The sequence below is a fragment of the Folsomia candida genome, unplaced genomic scaffold (genome assembly GCF_002217175.1).
Source record: "Folsomia candida strain VU population unplaced genomic scaffold, ASM221717v1 Fcan01_Sc011, whole genome shotgun sequence".
NCBI lineage: Eukaryota > Metazoa > Arthropoda > Collembola > Entomobryomorpha > Isotomidae > Folsomia > Folsomia candida.
Genome location: NW_019091203.1, coordinates 3755082 through 3774823, shown reverse-complemented (window position 1 = coordinate 3774823; position 19742 = coordinate 3755082). Strand labels below are relative to the sequence as shown.

General features: G+C 36.3%; 3 protein-coding genes across 3 annotated transcripts; 1 reads left to right on the top strand and 2 right to left on the bottom strand.

Moving 5' to 3' along the window:
- Positions 1-8288: 8288 nt before the first annotated feature.
- Positions 8289-11202, bottom strand: LOC118436987 (poly(A) polymerase-like). Its single transcript, XM_035855717.1, has 3 exons — positions 10697-11202; positions 9479-9937; positions 8289-9052 (listed from the first exon to the last, which is right to left on the bottom strand). Exons 1-3 carry the CDS (start codon positions 11129-11131, stop codon positions 8372-8374), a joined length of 1575 nt encoding a protein of 524 aa, XP_035711610.1. The 5' UTR covers positions 11132-11202; the 3' UTR covers positions 8289-8371.
- Positions 11203-11651: 449 nt separating this feature from the next.
- Positions 11652-13670, bottom strand: LOC110855018 (esterase LipQ). Its single transcript, XM_022103453.2, has 3 exons — positions 13302-13670; positions 12690-12911; positions 11652-12264 (listed from the first exon to the last, which is right to left on the bottom strand). The coding sequence occupies exons 1-3, from the start codon at positions 13363-13365 to the stop codon at positions 11729-11731; spliced, it is 822 nt and encodes a 273-aa protein (XP_021959145.1). The 5' UTR covers positions 13366-13670; the 3' UTR covers positions 11652-11728.
- A 1621-nt stretch (positions 13671-15291) lies between these two features.
- On the top strand, positions 15292-18725 carry LOC110854958. The gene is made up of 3 exons (XM_022103384.2): positions 15292-15785; positions 17364-17822; positions 18284-18725. Exons 1-3 carry the CDS (start codon positions 15354-15356, stop codon positions 18647-18649), a joined length of 1257 nt encoding a protein of 418 aa, XP_021959076.1. The 5' UTR covers positions 15292-15353; the 3' UTR covers positions 18650-18725.
- The last annotated feature ends 1017 nt before the right edge of the window (positions 18726-19742 follow it).

Genomic DNA, 19742 nt, shown 5'->3' with positions numbered 1-19742 from the left:
ACCATTTCTCACCGACTTTCTCCACTATTCCGTTAATAACAACATTTTTCTTTCGATCTGCTGTCTGTAATTTGTCGATCCTTATTTTCAGTTGGTTAATATTTTCTTTCAGAGGACTTGTTAGCTTTTCCAAATTTTGTAGTCGGGTTATGACCTTATTTTCACTGTCTGTGACAACTTTTAGAATGTAGTCTTTTAGGTCACTATCGCCCATATTGGTTGTGGGTTGAATAACTTTAGGCTTTTTGGTTATTTTTGGTTGTGGCGAAGGTGAGGATTCGAACGAAGAATTTAATTGGTCATTACATCTAGATCTTTTACTACTTGAAGATGTGGGAGTTTGCGGAAAATTATTTACACCTTTTATCATTTGAACGTAATTTTGGATTTTGATGTATAACTCGATTTTATAGACGAGTTTGTTCAATTTGAGGAAGGCATGTAGATTAGACGGCGACTCGATTGAATGGAATAATTTCTCGATTTTACAGACGAGATATTTGAATGAATGAGACTCATGTCAGAGAACCATGTTCTCTCTTCAGAAGCTAGACTGAGACAGCTGACCCGTTTTTATAAAATATTATTGAGTTATTAATCCATCTTATAGTTTTTTGTCAAAATTACTAATTGTAGCAAAAAATATATACAACTATTTTTACAGATCTGTATTGCATTAATTATTTAATTCCGTGAAGAAGTGGCCTACTATTTAACCCACAATTGTCCTAAATACATATAAACATTTTTGCGTGATATGTATTTATATCTACACTCTGGCCAATATTATTGGGACCATTCATATATTACGTCATCATAAATTCTCGATTTTACCACACACCCAGCCAAGGTATACATTAGCGGATAGGGAATTTTAACATGAGAAAGATAGGAAGCCCAAAACCATCCACTCACTAAAATCATGACGTAATATATGTACGCACCCTCAGTCTGGTTGCTTGATTGCTTCAAATTTTTATGAATCTTACCACATATTGGAGAATGCACGCTTTTATGTATACATTTTGAAATATTTATGAAACGTATAAACTTAAGGAAAGGTTAAAAAGAAGATGAATTTATAGTGCAAATCATAAAGTCTTGTTCTTTTTAACCTTTTCTTTCCACGGACAAATCGATTTGCGTGCATATTTATGAAAACAGCCCAGACAAATGTGCACGGCTGCAAATGTATAGAGCTTTGTTAATCAAGCTACTGACGGATGAGGACGGAACTGCGTATTACACAACCTAAGAAAACGGATATTACATAATTCCTGACCGGTATATATTTATGATACATGACCCGAACTCCATGCACTCTGAGAAAACTTGTATTAAATCATTACCCACTGGAGTACATATTTGACTATACCCGGACTAGAGTGAATTACCGCTTGGTAATATTGTGGTAATGAAAAATTTACCCTCTGCAACAATTTACCACCAATCTGGTAGAAAATTATTGCCAAATCAATACCAGCTGGTAGTATTTATGCTACTCTACCAGATTTGTAACAGTTTGGTGATAACGGGCATTAAGATTTATGTACCAATGTTGCCGTAATGAAAAATTTACCACTTAAAGCCAAACTACTACCAAAACAGGAGGAAGTAATTACCAATTTGGTCTGAAGTAAACATGACTCTACGAAATTTTTAACAGTGTGACCAACAGAAACTTTGGTAGATCGGTGGTCTCCAAGAACAAAATACAATTTATTACAGGACTGAAGGCGTGGTAATGGCTTAGCAGCAGAAATGTTTAGGGAGTATATACATTTCCGAAATAAATTTCTTAATGAAGTGCATCATATTTACGTAACTGTCTGCACGAGATGAATAGTTAGTAATAAAGTAACCCATAAAAAATAATTGCTTAGGTGTTACTGGGTTATGTACATATGTCATCAAAAGGAGGAAATATTTATTTCCTCAAGGAGGAATTTACTCTTAAAATCTTGAATTTCAGAGACAAAATTTCAGTAATTAATGAAAAATAACCGAATTTTTTGCATTGACAAATTTTCCAATGTCCTTATCGTGACATTAATTATTAATTTATTTAGGGAAATGTTCTTAATGAAATCTGTAAGCAGGGCCCGTTTAAGGGTAAGGCAACCTAGGCAGTTGCCTAGGGCGCCAAATCCTCAAGGGCGCCGTGAGGCGCCCGGCTGTGCGCTAGATAAAATCGACATTTGCGAAAATTGATAAATGACTTTCTTATATTCATAAAGATAGAATGGTCGGTAGAAAAACTTATAAAGAATGTTGTGAAACGGTCTGAGGACTATTTGATAAACTTTTTAGCTTTATTTTGTTTTTGCTTCACATAGTTTTCGACAAACAAATATTGGCATCTATAGGCGTTCCTCGAAACTTGGTAGAGGGCAACTGAGCATAACGCTAAATTCTGAGGGCGCCGCTGGGCGCCCAAATGTAATTGTTTATACAAAGCTCCACAAAGGATTTTTGTATTCAGAAACAAATTAATTGATGTTAACCAAACTGGTCCAAATTTAAAAACTGTAAACGCAGTTTGAAAAGTTCACAGAAATGCGTCTCTTAACTGAAAATCAATTCGGAGCACACATACAATAAGTTAACTCATCGCGTTCTTACTTGACGCGTGAGGGGGTAAGAAGGACGTACAGCTCCCCAGCGCCCTGAGACGCCGCTGATAACATATGAGCGTGAGGGGAGAATTTAAAACTGTTTAAAAAATTAGGTGGTCAATTTATTGTTAGTGTAATTGTTAAAATTGTTTTTTTGACACAACAAAACCTGGTTTTCTGGATATTTGGAAGCGTTTAAAAATTTTGGAGTTAGCCGAAATCCGGTTACCGAAGATCGATTTACTATATTTTAATACACTAACTAATTTAGTAGAATTAACAATTGTGTGATAGGAGTACTCAACCCGTGTGTAAGATTGCTGCAGGGTAGTTGTGTCATGGCATCTTGGCATCAACCGTTGAGTAAAATGTGATCAAGGTTAAAAACATTTTTACCACATTTATTTAGCGTGCACACACTCGACAGCAGTTTGGTACAAATTTTGTAACTTTGATACCTTTGTATCTCATCTTGTTGAAATAAGGATGGATAAATTTAAAGTACCTACTTCCCAATTTAAGTGGTTGTTTTAACTTTTGGCATAAAGGGTGGCCCAAATGTATCTCCCGGGTGTTTTTTTCGCAAAAGTTTAAGATAAAATTGGCTGTAATTCTTGAACCAGCTGATGTTTCATTTTGAAAATTTTACCATAAGTAGTCCAATATGGAAGGTCGATCGTGACTATCATATAATTCAGACAAAAGTTTCGGTTGTGCAGCAATAAAAAATTAATCAAAATTTGGAGAAATTGTTATATGGCGGGAAAATGGTGAGGCTATGCAGCAGCAGAAATTTTTTCAAATACAAAAAGCGACCTGACCGACGTGGAACGATGTCACCTACCCGAAAAACAACAATTAAGCTCAAGTTTTACCCGAAAACCGAAGTTCGGTACTTAGTTGTTCAAAAGAACGAAGTGACTCAAAATGCTTGAAAATTATTAACAAGTAAATTTACAATGCTACAATTTAGAAGGTTGCAAAATCAACTAATTCTAGTCAGAAAACTTATAAACTAAGCAGAAAAACATTACTATCTCAAAAGAACATTAATTGCAGTCTTAAATTTGGAGAAATATTTCAAAAAAGTGGCGATTTGGGTGGAAAAATGTAAGGTCAAGAACCATGGCGTCATTTCCTTTGGACCATTGAATCCGGAATTAAGCTGCATGTAAAATTCAACCTACAAAATATGAGATACAAAACCGAAAAAAATCAGATGTACCACCCATACGTGTTTTACAATTGGTATCGAAAGTTATGGTTGCGGGTGTTTTTCTGCGCGTGGCTTGAAAACATTTCATAGTATACAAGTATAGCACATATCCAGGTAAAGAATTTTATAGTGAAAATACAACCTAAACACTTTGATAGCATGAGAAACAAGGAATTTTTTCCAAATGTTAGTCAGTACTTTTCCTGCAGGATGGTGCTGCAAGTCACGCTTCAAAAATGACCATGGCGCAAAATGAAGGGCGGGGTAAAACGGTTTGGGGCAATGGGGTGTGGTCTACTAAAAATCCGGATGTGGGTGTTTTGGATAACCAATGGGCAATACTGAAGTAAGATATGTACATGGATCCAAAACCATGCTCAACAGCAGAGATAACAACGAGAGTCAAAGAAAAGTGTAATTTCATACCAAAAATGACTTTGGAAAAATCATCATAGAGTTTCAACAAAAGCGATGAGGAAATTGTTAGGGTGAATTGTTGAAAGACCAAATACTGGGGTATGTGTTGAAAAAAACTTGGGTTCGCAAAGTCACACGGTTTTGAAGAATAGGGTATTATTCTTTTGAAAGAAAAAGTCGGGAGATACATTTGGGCCACCCTTTATGTACATACATACATACTATGTACATTTGTTTTCTGTAATTCGCGGTTTTACACAAAATGGAAACCTGGTTATTTCAAAATTTAAAAAATCGAAATCGGATTAGCAACATATTTCAATTTTTTAATGCCTTACTTTACATATATACTTAGTGGGGGCAGGCTAAGTGTTAGTAGAATGAAACGCCATAGCTTCAACAGTTTTTGTGATACAATTTTCTAGTTAATTTTATTGGAAAGCCAGCTAATTTCTGAGTACAACACAATTTTTAGTTTTCGAAATTTCTTCTCCCGGCATTAACTCAGCGCTGAGAAGGCGGCCGCCAGCTCTCGACGAAACTACGCACTGAATCCGTGGACAAATTGTCTCATTCCGTGGTCAAAGATTTTTTTAAAGCCTCCAAACTTCTATGAACCTTAGAACACACCTTTGCCCCTAACTTTGACCGTTTTTCATAATCCGAGGATTCAAATCCAGCGAGGAGGATGACCAGTCCGAAGTAGAGATAAAGTCCGCAATTTGTTTTTTAGTCACGCTTTTGCAATTTTTCGCACTATGAGCTGGTGCTGAGGCCTGTGGAAAGGTCTAATCGATTCTATTGAACTGGATCCCATTGAGGGGATGTACCACGGACTCAAAAACGTATTTTAAAAAATTGGATTCCATCACCTTCCCTCCATCTGTGACGAAATGATGAGAAATTACCCCCAATCAGCTTGCAATAGCCAAAACCTTCACAAAACCTGGATCATGTGAACTTTTGACCTTCTTCTTTATTGGGGGATATCTTGGACAGATTCTGGGTAGACAGTGTATTTTTTTTGTTAAAATATTTCCTCACAGTTGAAATCTCCTCATCTGTAAATAGAATCCTCTTAACCTTTTTGGCGCGTACCGCCTGAGGAGAGCCCTTCATTTCTTTAGTAGGGCTTTCCTTGTGGGTACCATCAAGAGGTGTCAAGTACCACATTTCAAAGCCTTACGCCTAAGGTTCAGTTTGAGTACTCATTGGGTAATCTGCATCAACAATGTCAGCTGTGAGGCTATTTTCCGTTGGAATTTCGAGAATTTCTTCGGATTCTGTCCTTCAACGCCTTCACGATGGGTATGGTCCTTGTAGGTTTTCCAAAAAATTTCTTCGACTGTTCTCAGTGGAACCGGTCCCCATGAACGTTTTTACAATCCGCTGGATTAAATTAAAGTCCACATTCGGTTCCTGTCACACTTCTCAAATTCGCTATTTCTTTTTTCATTTTTTAGTGGAAAATTATTGCCACCCGCTTCCTTTCAGTATTTTCCCTGCTAGTATTCTTTGCAAGTTGTTAAAAACTCATGTGAGGTATTTATGTAAAATCGCCCGAGGAATTCAATGCGCTTATCAGATTTTCATTATCTCCAGAGGTTTTAAAGTTATTAGCTATTAACACTTAGCCTGCCCCCACTAAGTACATAAGCGCCCCCTTGTTAGTGTAATCTTTACAATTTTAGCATGGATAGTAAAATAATTTGCATTTGTCCGGAAACCTTTCTTGATCTAAATTCCCCTTGCAAAAATGCTGGCAAAGAAGGCATTCGAAATATTTATGTGTTCGATGAAAAATTGCATCGGATGGGCGCCGTCGCGATCAAGCCATGCAACAGCAAACATATGGACAGGCTCGGTCGCTGTAAATGAAAGACATATATACCTGATTTATTAAAAAGTAAACTGTCACGAAATTTAAATTTTAAGATTTTTGATCAGTTTCTGACATTATTACACAGACTACTGTTAACTCCTAAAGTTTCTGAAGGAACATGTATACTCAAATTCTTAATTCAGACTAAAATTTGAGAAGGAACCGAGCTCTTAGCTGGATACAGATAAGATCCGCGACTTGTGCTCATACATATGTATTTGCGAATTCCGATACAAGAATAATGCAGCCTGCATAATACTGGTATGCTTATTTTTTGCGCGACGAAAATATAATTGGTATCATTAGTAACAAGAACGAAGACCGGAATAACTTCAAACCTAACAAATTTCTGAATACAGCGGTGGTAGTCCGGCGTTTCTATTGTGCTCCTTCACGGAGTGAGAGCTGAAATCTAGAGAAATCTACGATTTTTAGCTCAAAGTCAATACTTTTGAAAAGCGTTTTCGCCAAGAGTTTTCTAATTTGTGTCCCTACAAGCTGTTTTTTGAACGTTTGAACGTTTTTCAGAATTTCGTATTAGAGCCTGGTATTAACGTTTTCCATTTTCCATGCACACGAAAGCCCCAGACGTCGGTTTTCTCAAAAAAATACGTTTTTTTGTCAATTCTTTTGTGTTTAAGTTTGATACGAAAATGAATCTCTTTCAGGAGCACATGTGCCAAAAATCAAATTCTCTTTCTAAAATGTGGTATTTCATGTGAGGACTAATCCTGAGTATTTTGTTCCTTTAAAGCCCAATGAAACCCCAAAAAAAACATTAGAACCAATTACTTAACCCGTATAAAAATCATGTGGCGACTTCTGCATAATACGGCACACTTAGTCGGCATAATGATTAATGCATAAAAAATTGTGAATAATTCTGCATAAATTTCTGGAGAGTATATTCTGCATAAAAGTTTATAAACCGATATTTTTATGAAGAGACTTTTCTTTATACAAAGCTTATGGCTATAATTATCTCTTGTGTATAGAAAAACCTTAGCATAATTATGCATAATCCTGCACAGTTTATGCACAAATCACGCTGCATAAATTTGTGTGCATAAAATTCAGCCAAATTGCTGCATAAAATCCTTTAAAATTTTTATACGGGAAAGCTCCTAGGCTGTTCTTTTTTTATTAAAACCCTCGGTTTTGTTAACCCTACAAGAAATAAAAAAACTGCACCAATTCCAACGTTCAAAACAAGGATTTGAAACTCAAGTGTGTTCAAACTAGAGGTGAGTCGAGCAGCGGTTTTCAAAAGCTCGGCTCGCTCAAGCTCGGTTCGCAACAAGCTCGATAGAAATCGGCTCGCTCAAGCTTGGCTCGCAAAATGCTCGAAAAAGCTGGGCCCGCTCCGCTAAGTTAAACCTTGGGGAGCACGAGCATACTCGGTTCAACTGAGCATTTGGCTCACCTCTAGCACCCCACTGCTGATTTTTCGTATTTTTAAAATTTTTATTTTTAGAGAAAATTATGTTTTTAAACAATTCAGAAACTTTTATTAATATTAAACTTTGAAATTTTAGTTTGAATTAAACCTTCAACCTCGACAATGCTCTAACTCCTTATCGATTATTCATATTTATCCATATTTCTTCTTCCTAATTTGGTCATGTCCTTCCCGAGTAAATCTCTTTACCTCAATATCCAACTCTGAAGAATATGGCTAGTTCCATTAGTTCAGCTAGTTGGTTGTATTGACTTAAACTGTAGAATTACAAAATTTCTACAAAATCGGTGTATTACACTTCAAACCATCACATTGTGAGTGAAATTCTGTTAATGCTTGGTTTCATCTCTTGGTTCTTTCAAATGTTACACCATTTATCTACATACAAATTTAAATTTCCGCGAGATTTATCATTTGCACTTTCAGTACGAATATAAGTTTTAGCAATAAAATAATTGTTAAGCTCATTAATTTTTGGACAATGCATATGCAAAGTGCTCCTGAAATGCATAATATATAATAGCAGGTTTTTAACGGAATTTTTCTCATGAGGGAAGGTTAGGGGCGCAAGAAAAATTTTGCCTAGGGCGCACATATGCCCAGTCCGGGCCCTGTCTGTAAGTTTATGAAAATTAAACATTGTCAATATGTAAATATTGATTTATGTAGATATAGTCCGAAATCAATTTGACGTAAAAATTAATTCCCCAAGGTCATTTATTTTTGTCTAAAATTGTTAGTTGTTTGCTAGTTAGACAAAATTTGGAATTAAATTTGAGTCATTAGTGGGATAAAATAAAACCAACCACGAGCAACAATGTCGATACAAAAGTGCTGGACATTAGTGATCGGGCGCAAGCCTCTGTGGTGGGCGGTTCCGTAGTTGGGCCGGTAGTTGGTACGGTTGTAGTTGGTCTAGTCGTGGTAGGGGTTGTTGTAGTTGGTGGAGTGGCCGTAGTAGTTGGTGGAGTGGATGTAGTAGTTGGTGGTTTGGCCGTAGTAGTTGGTGGTGTGGCCGTAGTAGTTGGTGGAGTGGCTGTAGTAGTTGGTTGTGTGGCCGTAGTAGTTGAAAGAGTAGTTGTAGTTGGCACGTTGGTTGTAGTTGGTCCACTGGTGATTGGAGTTGGATCCGGGGTCGTTGCCGCTTCTGTAGTCGTGACCGCATCAGTAGTCGTGGCCGCATCAGTAGTTGTAGCCGCATCAGTAGTCGTGGCCGCATCAGTAGTCGTGACCGCATCAGTAGTCGTGGCCGTATCCGTAGTCGTGGCAGCCTCTGTGGTCGTGACTACTTCTGTGGTTGTAACAGCTTCTGTTGTCGTTGTAGGTTCGTCAGTAGTTGGTTTCCGAACGCACACGGGCAACTCGTTCTGCGCTGGTTCGCTTTGCATAAAGTCGTCAAACACGAAAGACAATGAGTCCAACATGGCAGATCCTCCGTTCGGCTCGAGAACGATTTGGAATTTCTGGCAAAATTTGTCAATTTAGTTAAAGTGGAGGAAGGGAAATAATAGTTGAGGTGAGATCATGACCAAAATTGTCCCATATACTTCCCGTTGCAGAAATTTATCAGACATTATTGTGATCTGTGTTGTATCGATTACTTAATAAATCATACTCACAATTCTACCAAAAATAGGTCTACTAAAAAAATAATTTTTATACACTATTACCGATACCGATTTCATATTTAACTAGAAAACCTTAAAATAATTATCAGAAAAATTCTATTCCTTTAAAGTAACAAAATTCATGGAAATATTTCGTTAAGTAATTTTGTAATAATTATTCATTTCTCATAAATACTTACATATTTACATAATTCTTGCAGAATATCGAAAACCAATTTTGCAAAATTTTATAATTTTACTGTGGAATTAAAAACAACTTACATGATTCCTGTACGGTTTCAAGTCGACCGTATAATCCAGCCATGATCCCAGTCTAACCGATTTAGTGTGGATTGTTGTGTACGAAATATTTGTGCCTCTTCCGGTTACGGCAGCGACCTTGATTTGGCCTTGGTCTGAAATATAACCTTTGATCTCGACCGCGGATGGGATGATGCTTGGACTTGTCCCGTACTCAATTTTGCATGACCTTTCCTGACACGGGGACCAATATCCGATCCCGGCTTGATCCTCTTCCGGTTGGATCGGACACCCGAACGCCCAAAAGTCAGAGTAATCGTCGAGATGTTGGCAATCATCGTAAGTCCAATGTTGCGAGACCTCATCGGCTCTCTTGTCGATGGATATGGGAGAAATTGGGGCGTCTCCGAGGTCAACGACGATCTTATCGATTAGTACGTATCCGCCAGATGGGGCACCGGAAACGGTGAAGTTAATCACCTGCCAAGAAATTGGGCAAAAAGTAAAATAATGAGAATTTTCCAATTGTTTGTATGAAATATATTTATAGCAAATTTCTAAACACTCTAAAGCTCTAAAACATACTTATCTCGATACCTGATAAGATGTTAATACAAATGATAAGAGCGCATATTTATGTACTTTACATTTTCATAATTTTGATCAATAATCAAAAAAATTTTGACGTCAAATTCGTAAAAGTTGTAAATTTTTGAAACAAGATGCACATTTCTTGCAAGCAATCCAAACTTATTAATACAAATTTTCACGACAGTTACAATATTAGCATTTAAAGGATAAGGCATTATCTACATTTAATTAGATAAGATAACACTTCAATTGTGTGAATCACATCATTCTTAATTTCCACATTTTTTTAAACGCATTGATTAATAGATACCTAGAATAGTACAAACTGTGAGATTCACCTAAAAGAAATCTTCAACCTATTATTTAAAAAAAACGAAAAATATATATCAAAATTCAAAGTACAAAAATTCTAAAAAAAAACATTTTTAGCTTCTCGTATTAAATTTGACCACATTACTTTCTCTATCCAACACTTACAAAATAAAAAAATTGATTTTACAAAGACATGCATCTCCTCACAAATATATTTTTTTCTTGAGATACAAATGATTCGTTAAAACCAAAATCACTCCAAAATACGAAAAATCCAATAAACAATAAATATATCAAAATTTTCAAAAATATCATTCCAAAACATCTCCCACTTACGGCTGAATCCTGTCCGGGAACGTTCGACAAATCAATCTCCTCATAACACCAAACCTCCTCGTTCGAATCGATATATCCAAATTCCCACGTTGAGCCCCCCTCCCCCGGGGAACTTTTACCCGATACCTCAATCGACGCTGGGGTACCCGTCATATACGTCGCCACCCACAATTTGGCCGGTTTCGGTAACGAGCCCCCATGGTAAATCAGACTGCATCCGGTCCCACATCCCGTCCAGAAACCCATCTTATCCGGAAATACGTCCTCCTTTGGGTCCCGGGGGCATCCGTACACCCAAAAATCGGCATAATCCTCCTGATAAGGGCAAGAAACCGAGGCTACTTGCCCAATATCGGCGGCGTTATCGAAAACGACCTGAACCCCGGTAACCGTGACGACCAAAGTGGTCAAAAGGCCGACAAATTTTGGTAACATATTGGTAACAAAGCTGGGATTGACCACACCTTAAACTTGACTGAATAAACTTGCTATAAATACGCACACTTGACAATACTTCAGTCCCGTGAGTAAGAGAGAGAGGTGACGAAATTTTATCACCCGAGGTGACCAAGACAATTGACATTTTTTTGTTAGATAAGCCCCCTCGATCGATAAGTCACTCAATCATTGGTTCTGGAAAGAGTATCGTGCGTAAATTACAATACCTTTCTTGTGTATTTCTGGATATCGTGTGTATAGTCTTTAAAATAAACGGGACAAATGATACGATTCCAATATTTAGTAATGGGTTGAACCAATAAAAAACGGGTTTGACTTTGATCGATTAATCATAGTATGCAAATAATTGTTAAGATACACTCTTAAAAGTAATGTTACCCATTCATAAATTAAATGCACTCTAAATGCCATCCTCTCCTTAATATTGGAGTAAGAACTGATTGACTTTGGATCAAAATAGCAACACTATTTTTAAGAGGGTAACAATACCAGATTATTGTATTTGTACGAATAAAATACTAAAATTTATTCCACAAGAAATGATTGACATCACAAGTTTTTATCTATTTATATTTACCAATGATCATTAAAAAATTGGGTAATCTGCACTCGCAAATCTTCCTTATTCGCAGCACTCCAATTCCACCCGTGTCCTCCGGGATACACGGTAAATTTATTGGTGACGTTAAACTCGGTCAATTTCTCGCGTAAAATGGGCATCTGTGTCGATGGAACGAGAAGATCCAACGTTCCATAGAAACCGATGGTTGGCGGGGAAACGGACGTGGCATAGGTAATCGGACTCGTGGCGTTGTAGAGGTCGGGGCATACTGAGAAATGGCATGGTCCAACGAGTGAGTAGAATAGTTCGTCATAGAGCGTGTTTTCGACGTAGGAAGGGTCAGTAAGGTCACCCGGTCCGACGTGGGATACCACTATTTTGACGAGGTTATCCGAAGTTTGATAAGCATAGAGCATCGAGAGGTGTGCCCCGGCCGATGTGCCGAACAAGGCAAAGGTGACCGGTTGAGTGAACGTGTTGCTAAGATAAGTCAAGGCGAGGGAGATGTCGTCGAGTTGTTTGGGGAATCCTGGGCTTTCGTGAGTTCCTGAATGAAAATTAGTATTTTTTTTTACAAATCGAGACAAACCAAAAAAAAAAAAGATTTCACAGAGTAAATTTGTATAAAAATTTGTGCCCCATAATTATCAAAAAGTAGGGAAAAATAATACGTGTAAAAGTAATTTTTATGTTGTCAGACAAATTTTGTGTAGTACTGTTCCTTAAAAAAATGAAGACACAAAGAAATCTGAGAATTTATCTGGAACAATTGGCTTTTTGCAAGAATCTAACCTTGAAAAATGTGTCTTTGACTTTTATCCCTATTTTTTAAACGAACCTTAGGATTCGAAGCTGAAGTAGTTTTTTTGGTTAAATGAAATTTATAATTGAGATATGCCACTATTGTATTAGTTTAAAAAAATGTTTTTGCTGAATAATATAAAACCAAATTTTTTGGAAAATTTAAATTACCTAATCTGTAATCCATATTTGCGATGCAATAATCAGGAAAGTCTCTCTGTATAAACGGGATGAACTCGAGCATATCAGCCTTCTGACCACCACCCCAGGCACCCCCATGGATCAGGACGACCACCTTCGTCACTCGCGTCGTGTCGGATGAGGGAAGGTAAAGATCCATAATTTGTTCCGGATCGGAGCCGTACGGAACATTAGGAATAAGGAGACTTTGTCCTATCAAAATTTTAAAAAAAGTTAGACATTTAATAAATATTTTGAAGATGAATATACGAAAAATCTTTGAACTTTTAAAATACAAATGTACACATGTACCTAATGTTTTTTAAAGAAGTCCAAATTATATATTTTTAGAAAACGTGAACAAAAAAATCAAAAAAAAATTCGCAAAATTTGACTCTTCAAATTTAATTCTATGAATTTTTTTTCATGCGTGGTAGAATAATTTCAACCGATTGAGTGATACACGTGCAAAGTCTGTATCAATTATTTGATTAAAATACCCTTTTTAATGAAGAATTAAAAGTATTAACTGATAGTTTTTTAATTAAAATGCTAACTAAAAATTAAAATTGAATTTGTATTTGCATGTTCCAAATAACTTACCCGCAACATTGGACTTTTGTAGGAGTAGAACAAATGCGACTAATTTTATGAGAAGTGACTCCATCGCGAGACTGGTGAGAACAAGAAGAGCTTCAAAAGTAACCTAACTCGGGAACAATTGCTAAAAACGACTTTGTATGTGAGGGTTATATAAGCCTCGTTTGACTGCTTATCTTGTTTTTAATAAGTATTTACATATTCACAAATTAATTTATTGTGTGAGTGAGTCGTCACAATTAGCTTGTTTGTCGATTAATTCGCGTGACCCCCTCCTTCGTGCCGAGATTCATAACTAATTACGATGACGAACGGGACATGACTTTGCAATTTTGTAAGTCATGTAAAATTTGCAAAATCATCCAAAATGTGCAAAGTCATGGACTTGGTTATGTATGTAAATATGTCTGACCCTTACCTACATATGTAGGCATCTACTCTTCGCCCAGTATTATTAGTCGTACAAACTTCTGAGAGTTTACCTGGCAGGTAAAATAAAGTAGCTTGGGTGTTAACAGTTTCGAAATTTTACAACACTTTTGCAATTATTGCCAGTGACGAAATTATTAAAGTAATATGTATTAAGCGACATCTATTGCGAAATATGTAACTTCTGAGAAAAATTATCAGACTTTTGCGACTAGTAACAATGGACGGACAGTAGTTGCAAAGTTTGCAAAAATACGAGTTTCTTAAAACACTTAATTTTACATGGTAATTTTGGCATTATCGGAAGAAACGAGTGTTTACTTTCTCTGTATAGAGGTGAATCCCGCATTGGTTTTATGGATTACGACGGATTACCAATTGATTTATGAAAAATTTTCTTGCGATTGAGATTACTTTGCTGGTTTCCAAGTAATCTGTGGTGTCGTGCATCTTGGATTACGGGACCATATAAATACATGTGTTTTTGGATCAGGGCTTGCCGATTACAGTAATCTGATTAAAGATTGTTTTTTACATGTCAAGAAATACGCTTTCTAATAATTTCGTAGACAAAGTCGGTCCAAAATATCAATAAACACATGATGACATAAATAACATCTCGACAGCAAAGTAATCCAAAAATGTAATCCATAATCCGATTTTAGTCGCCATAATCCAGAAAATTTGGATTGCTAATTGGAGTACATGACGGATTATCTATTTAAAATTTTAAATGGGATTACGAGATTACAGATAGCACTCCTGTAATATCACATTCCCGATTACGCAAACACATATACATATGTAACACAAATTAGAAACAAAACAAAATTAAATATATGCAGCATTAAAAAACATATTATACAAAATCCACCTAATTAACGAGCCCTGTGTCATACTTAATTGTCTTACAAAAACCTCGAATTGACCATTACAATGGGTATGTTAATACTTATCATGTCTGGGTTATCGTGTTCAAATTAATTGAATTGCAATTCTATTGTCCAAGAATTAATTCATTTTTACACCCGAACTGTTGAGCATTGATTACGCCAGATCCAGGGAATTTATCTCGTCATAAGTGTCAATCGTGTTGGTCCATTTAATTGATTATATTTCGGACAGGGTTTCAACCACTCAAAACTCAGCACCTCACAATTAAAACAAATATTTTGCAAAACGATAAAATTTCGACATGCGGGTAAAATATTTTTTTTAGTAGAGCACACTTAAAAACAATACTACCCTTTTTGAAAAGTATGTAGGTAAGTGCACCCTTATCTGAGTTCTAAATAAGACATATGTACATATCTTAAATCCAGAGTAATGATAACATGATTCTGAGTAAAGCTTACTCTGCATTTCGTGTATTTAAATTAATTTGAGTTTGCATTTACTCGTCCAAACTGATAACTCAATTTTTTAGAGTGTAGATACGACATTTGTTAAAAAACAGATCCGTCAATTTACAAAAAAAACACGTTACGATTTGCAGAAAAAAACACGAAATCAACGAACCCTAATTTTGTCCCCGTGTAATCTCTCTCGATCAATTTATTCGATATGATCACTCCGTTAATAGGTGTGATCCAGTCAGTTAATTAATTTTCCTCCCTGGCAACAGAAATGTTCAAGTTTTTTGCATTATTGGCCACCTTGGTCTTATCTGCGACCGGGGTTCAGGTCGTTTTCGACAACGCGGTCGACATTGCGCAAGTAGCCGACATTTCCTGCCCTTATCAAGATGATTACATGGATTTTTGGGTGTATGGTTGCCCCCGAGAGCCAAAGGATGACATTTATCCGGATAAGACAGGCTTCTGGTCGGGATGTAAGACCGGATGTAGTCTAGTTTACCATGGGGGCTCGTTACCAAAACCGAGCAAATTGTGGGTCTCGACTTATATGACGGGATTCCCTGCATCTATTGAAATTTCGGGTAAAAGTTCCCTGGGGGGAGGGGAGTCAGAATGGGATTTTGGATATATAGATTCCACTGAAGAAGTCTGGTGTTATCAAGAGATTGACTTGGCCAATTTTCCCGGACAGGATGCTGCCGTAAGTGGGGGAGATTTTCTGAAATTAAATTTTTCTAAATTGGGATTTATGGAAAGTTCATATTTTGGGTACCGATTTTGGGTTTTGGAAGAAGTTTGTATTTCAAGGGATTATAATTGGGAAGAGTTTTATTGCTTATAAAATACATTTTTGCATTTAGTAATATTGTCGGGGATACAATTTTGTAGTCCAATTATTTTGGAGGATTTAACAGGATTTGTTTTTTGTAATTTGAATTTTCAGTTTTTTAAAATACTTTTGTTTATAAAAGTTCGGGATTTTTTAGGTGAAAGTTACAGAAATTTTATGCGTTTTAAAAATATGTGGAAATTGTGAGTCATACGCGTAAGTCACTTGATTCGAGTGTAATCTTATCTAAATGTAGATAAAATCTTGTCCATTAAAGGCCAACGTTGATTTACTATTGTGACAAACTGGTAGCAAAATTAACATTAAGAACACAATATTTTTTTTAATTCTATATTTTCATTAATTTTTTACATTTTAAACCAAATTTTCATTTAGTCTGTAGCAGCATATGCACTAAATATTTCAGGAACTTAGGATATTGAAAATTTTAAAACCTTGTATCAATTTGCTTATATGCATCTTCTTAAGGCTCTGTACCAACTTTAAACACCCAAATATATTTTTGACCTTAGTTACCTAATTAATTCTAAAATTATATCCCCCCCTGGAAAAATGGGGCAAGCAAATTTGGAAAAATTAAGAAGTCAAAAATCAATGAACTAGGAAAAATAAATAAGAACTAGACCCAAACTTGCTTTTTACCTTCGAATTGCCTTATGAATGCGAACATTTTGATGAATTCAAAGTTTCAAAATTAGAAAATTTGAGTTTTTTTCAATACATAAATCTTATTTACTACTTGACAACTAGTCGGATGCAACTTTTCGAAAGACGTTCCTGTCGATATTAAAGTATTTTGCAAGGAATTTTGAGTTAGAAGTTGTAGCTAATATAATGGCCGAGGTGGATTAATCAGTGAGAGACTCCAAAAAACTTCCAAAATTTTGATATTTATGAAATACGAGTGCGTAATTGGGTCAGTGCTAAGTTTCCTGAAAGAAAAACTGTCCAGCGCAATTTTTCTGGGTCTATGACCTATTATACCATCTGCGCCACACTATTTTCCACCGCTATGAACAAGAATTATTAAAGTAGAACTGCCCTAAAATTTGTGAACGTCTTTTGAATTTTTTAAAACATTAATGGCTGTTTTATTTTTTTCTCAAAGTTGGTGGTACTGGGTGGTATCATATTTCCATTAAAAAATATGCTGATAAATTTGTCATCAAAGCTTTTTTTCTAAAATATGCTATCACGCTTCAGTCCCAAGAAATTTGGGTAGTAAGGGTACTTAAATACCTTGGTGAATTACTGGTACAGAGCCTTAATTTTAATTTATCTTATTTATTGCCCCGTTTTTTTTTTTTAGCAAAATTTGCATTTCCATGTTCATTTAAGCATTTGATAAATTCATACACTAGGTTTTATTAAGATTAAGAAATTGACAAATTTATGTTATTTTAATATTTGCCTTATTTTTTAATCCAGGTGATAAATTTCACCGTTTCCGGTGCCCCGTCTGGCGGATACGTGCTAATCGATAAGATCGTCGTTGACCTCGGAAACGGTCCAATTTCTCCCATCTCCATCGATAAGAAAGACGATAAGGTGGCGGAACATTGGAGTTACGATGATTGTCACCATCTCGACGATTACTCCGACTTTTGGGCGTTCGGATGTCCCATCCAACCGGAAGAAGATAAAGCTGGGGTTGGATATTGGTCCCCGTGTCAGGAAAGGTCATGCAAAATTGAGTACGCCACGAGCCCGAGTATCATCCCATCTGGCGTCCACATTAAAGGTTATATATCAGACCAAGGTCAAATCAAGGTCGCTGCCGTAACCGGAAGTGGCGCAAATATTTCCTACACAGTAATCGACACTAAATCCGCAAGGCTTGATTCGTGGCTGGATTTTCCGGTCAATTTGAAACCATATAGGAATCATGTAAGATGTTTTTTTTTATCTATAAAATTATGAAAAATTTTGGTTTTCAATATTTTGAATGGTTTTAAATATTTATCAGAGAAAGAAGCATCGATAAAATATTTGCACCATCTAAATACGGATTGTTCAGGCAATAATATGAGTCTCAATTTGTTGCAAAATTTTATTAGCAGTTGTTTTGTTGCTGTTTGTTACGGTAAATAACCTGCCAGGAAACCTTTAAGATTTTTTTAGGATGTATTTTTTTGCTTGAACGTAATTACTAAATAGAATTTTTTAAGTTCTGGGTCCTAGTTTTTGAATTGAATACCGAACCACTAAAGTTTTTTAAACAATCTTCTGATAAATTTCTGTAAAATATAGGCATTTTTTACGGGGTGGGGGGACAATTCTGAATATAAATTCTTCATATTCTCTGAACACCCTAATTTAATTTGAAATTTTTTTTCAAATTTGGTCAGAAATTCCAAATCATTCTCGAGCCAAACGGAGGAGCTGCCATGTTGGACTCGTTGTCCTTCGTTTTTGACGATTTTGTGCAGAGCGAACCTGCGCAGAACGAGTTGCCCTTGTGCGTTCGTAAACCACATTCAGAGCCTCCCACGACTACCACGCCCCCACCGACGACCACGCCACCACCAACGACCACGCCACCAGCGACCACCACCCCGAGCGAAGGTACTACCGGTGGACCAGCACCGTCCCCTGGACCTTCGCCTTCCCCAACGACCACCGAACCGACCACCACCACGGCGGGTACGGTAAAATCCGGGACGCCCAGCTATGTCGTTTCGATTTTCTTAGCCGCATTCATTTTATCCCGATAATTTTTAAAACAAATTTAAATCTTGTCAGATTAAAAAACTTGTGAAGAAAATTGAATAAATTTGCGAGGAAAAAAATTTTGTGTAATTTTGACTTTTACATTTGACCAGCTCACCAAATTTTGTAAATTTTGAGAGGGTACTTTATTATCGGAAATGTAACAACATTTTGCAATTCTTGCATGTAATTGAACAGATGCATGAATACATACATATGTACATTTACATATTTGCGTGTCGTTCTACTCACAAATGGATATCGTTATCTTATCAGAAAATTGTTGTCATCCAATTTCACATGCTTGCTTAACTTACTTAATTAAGTCAGGTTAATTGAGTATCAGGCTTCTTCAGTAATTAGTTAAAAGTAAACAGACCAAGCTTGAAACGTATCTTGAAAAATTCATAGCTCCAATATTTTCTATGAACTTGTAAGTACAAAATATTTTATTGCAAATCCAAATTTCGCATGCATAAAACAACATGGAACACAGATTGCAATTTATCCAGTCGAAATTATATGAATACAAAATTTGACAATTTTTTTGGTGACATTTTTATGACATTTTTTTTCGTAAGACGACCTTCGCTCCACAATTTACCCACGTGTTTATGTATTACTCATCGGGATTATTTCCTAACTAATTTGATTAATGGGATGCGAAGAAGGTGACGTGAGTTTGCCAATTGTGCAAATCGATTGCATTGTCCCAACTAAACCAGGATAAATTGTCATCTACACATTCGCACTTCTCTGCAACATAATTTGTCACTCTTCTGACTTACTGATCGATTCTCTGCTTATCTGAGGATGAATGAGCAAAACAAAAAATGTCAATTGTCTCGGTCACCTCGGGTGATAATCAACCGTTACAACATATGTAACAAAAGAGTGAAACCAAGACGTGGCGTATAGAGATATACTGTCCGGTTGATTGAAAGTTTCTTTCACCATTCCTAACTTTTAAAGTAAAAATTAAGATCAATATGGATTCGGGGTTAAATTTCCTATCAATTTGGCTTACACATGAAATTTGACCCTACGTTGACTTTTCGTTGAACGTGACCTTTCTGACCTTGTCGGGTGTACCATATT

Coding starts and splice junctions, on each gene's coding strand:
- LOC110855018 (XM_022103453.2), bottom strand. CDS start 13,365: ATGGAGTCACTTCTCATAAAATTAGTCGCATTTGTTCTACTCCTACAA. Junction 12,912..13,301: donor ACAAAAGTCCAATGTTGCGG/GTAAGTTATTTG, acceptor AAATTTTGATAG/GACAAAGTCTCCTTATTCCT. Junction 12,265..12,689: donor AAATATGGATTACAGATTAG/GTAATTTAAATT, acceptor ATTTTCATTCAG/GAACTCACGAAAGCCCAGGA.
- LOC118436987 (XM_035855717.1), bottom strand. CDS start 11,131: ATGTTACCAAAATTTGTCGGCCTTTTGACCACTTTGGTCGTCACGGTT. Junction 9,938..10,696: donor TTCCCGGACAGGATTCAGCC/GTAAGTGGGAGA, acceptor ATTTCTTGGCAG/GTGATTAACTTCACCGTTTC. Junction 9,053..9,478: donor TGAAACCGTACAGGAATCAT/GTAAGTTGTTTT, acceptor AAATTTTGCCAG/AAATTCCAAATCGTTCTCGA.
- LOC110854958 (XM_022103384.2), top strand. CDS start 15,354: ATGTTCAAGTTTTTTGCATTATTGGCCACCTTGGTCTTATCTGCGACC. Junction 15,786..17,363: donor TTCCCGGACAGGATGCTGCC/GTAAGTGGGGGA, acceptor TTTTTAATCCAG/GTGATAAATTTCACCGTTTC. Junction 17,823..18,283: donor TGAAACCATATAGGAATCAT/GTAAGATGTTTT, acceptor AAATTTGGTCAG/AAATTCCAAATCATTCTCGA.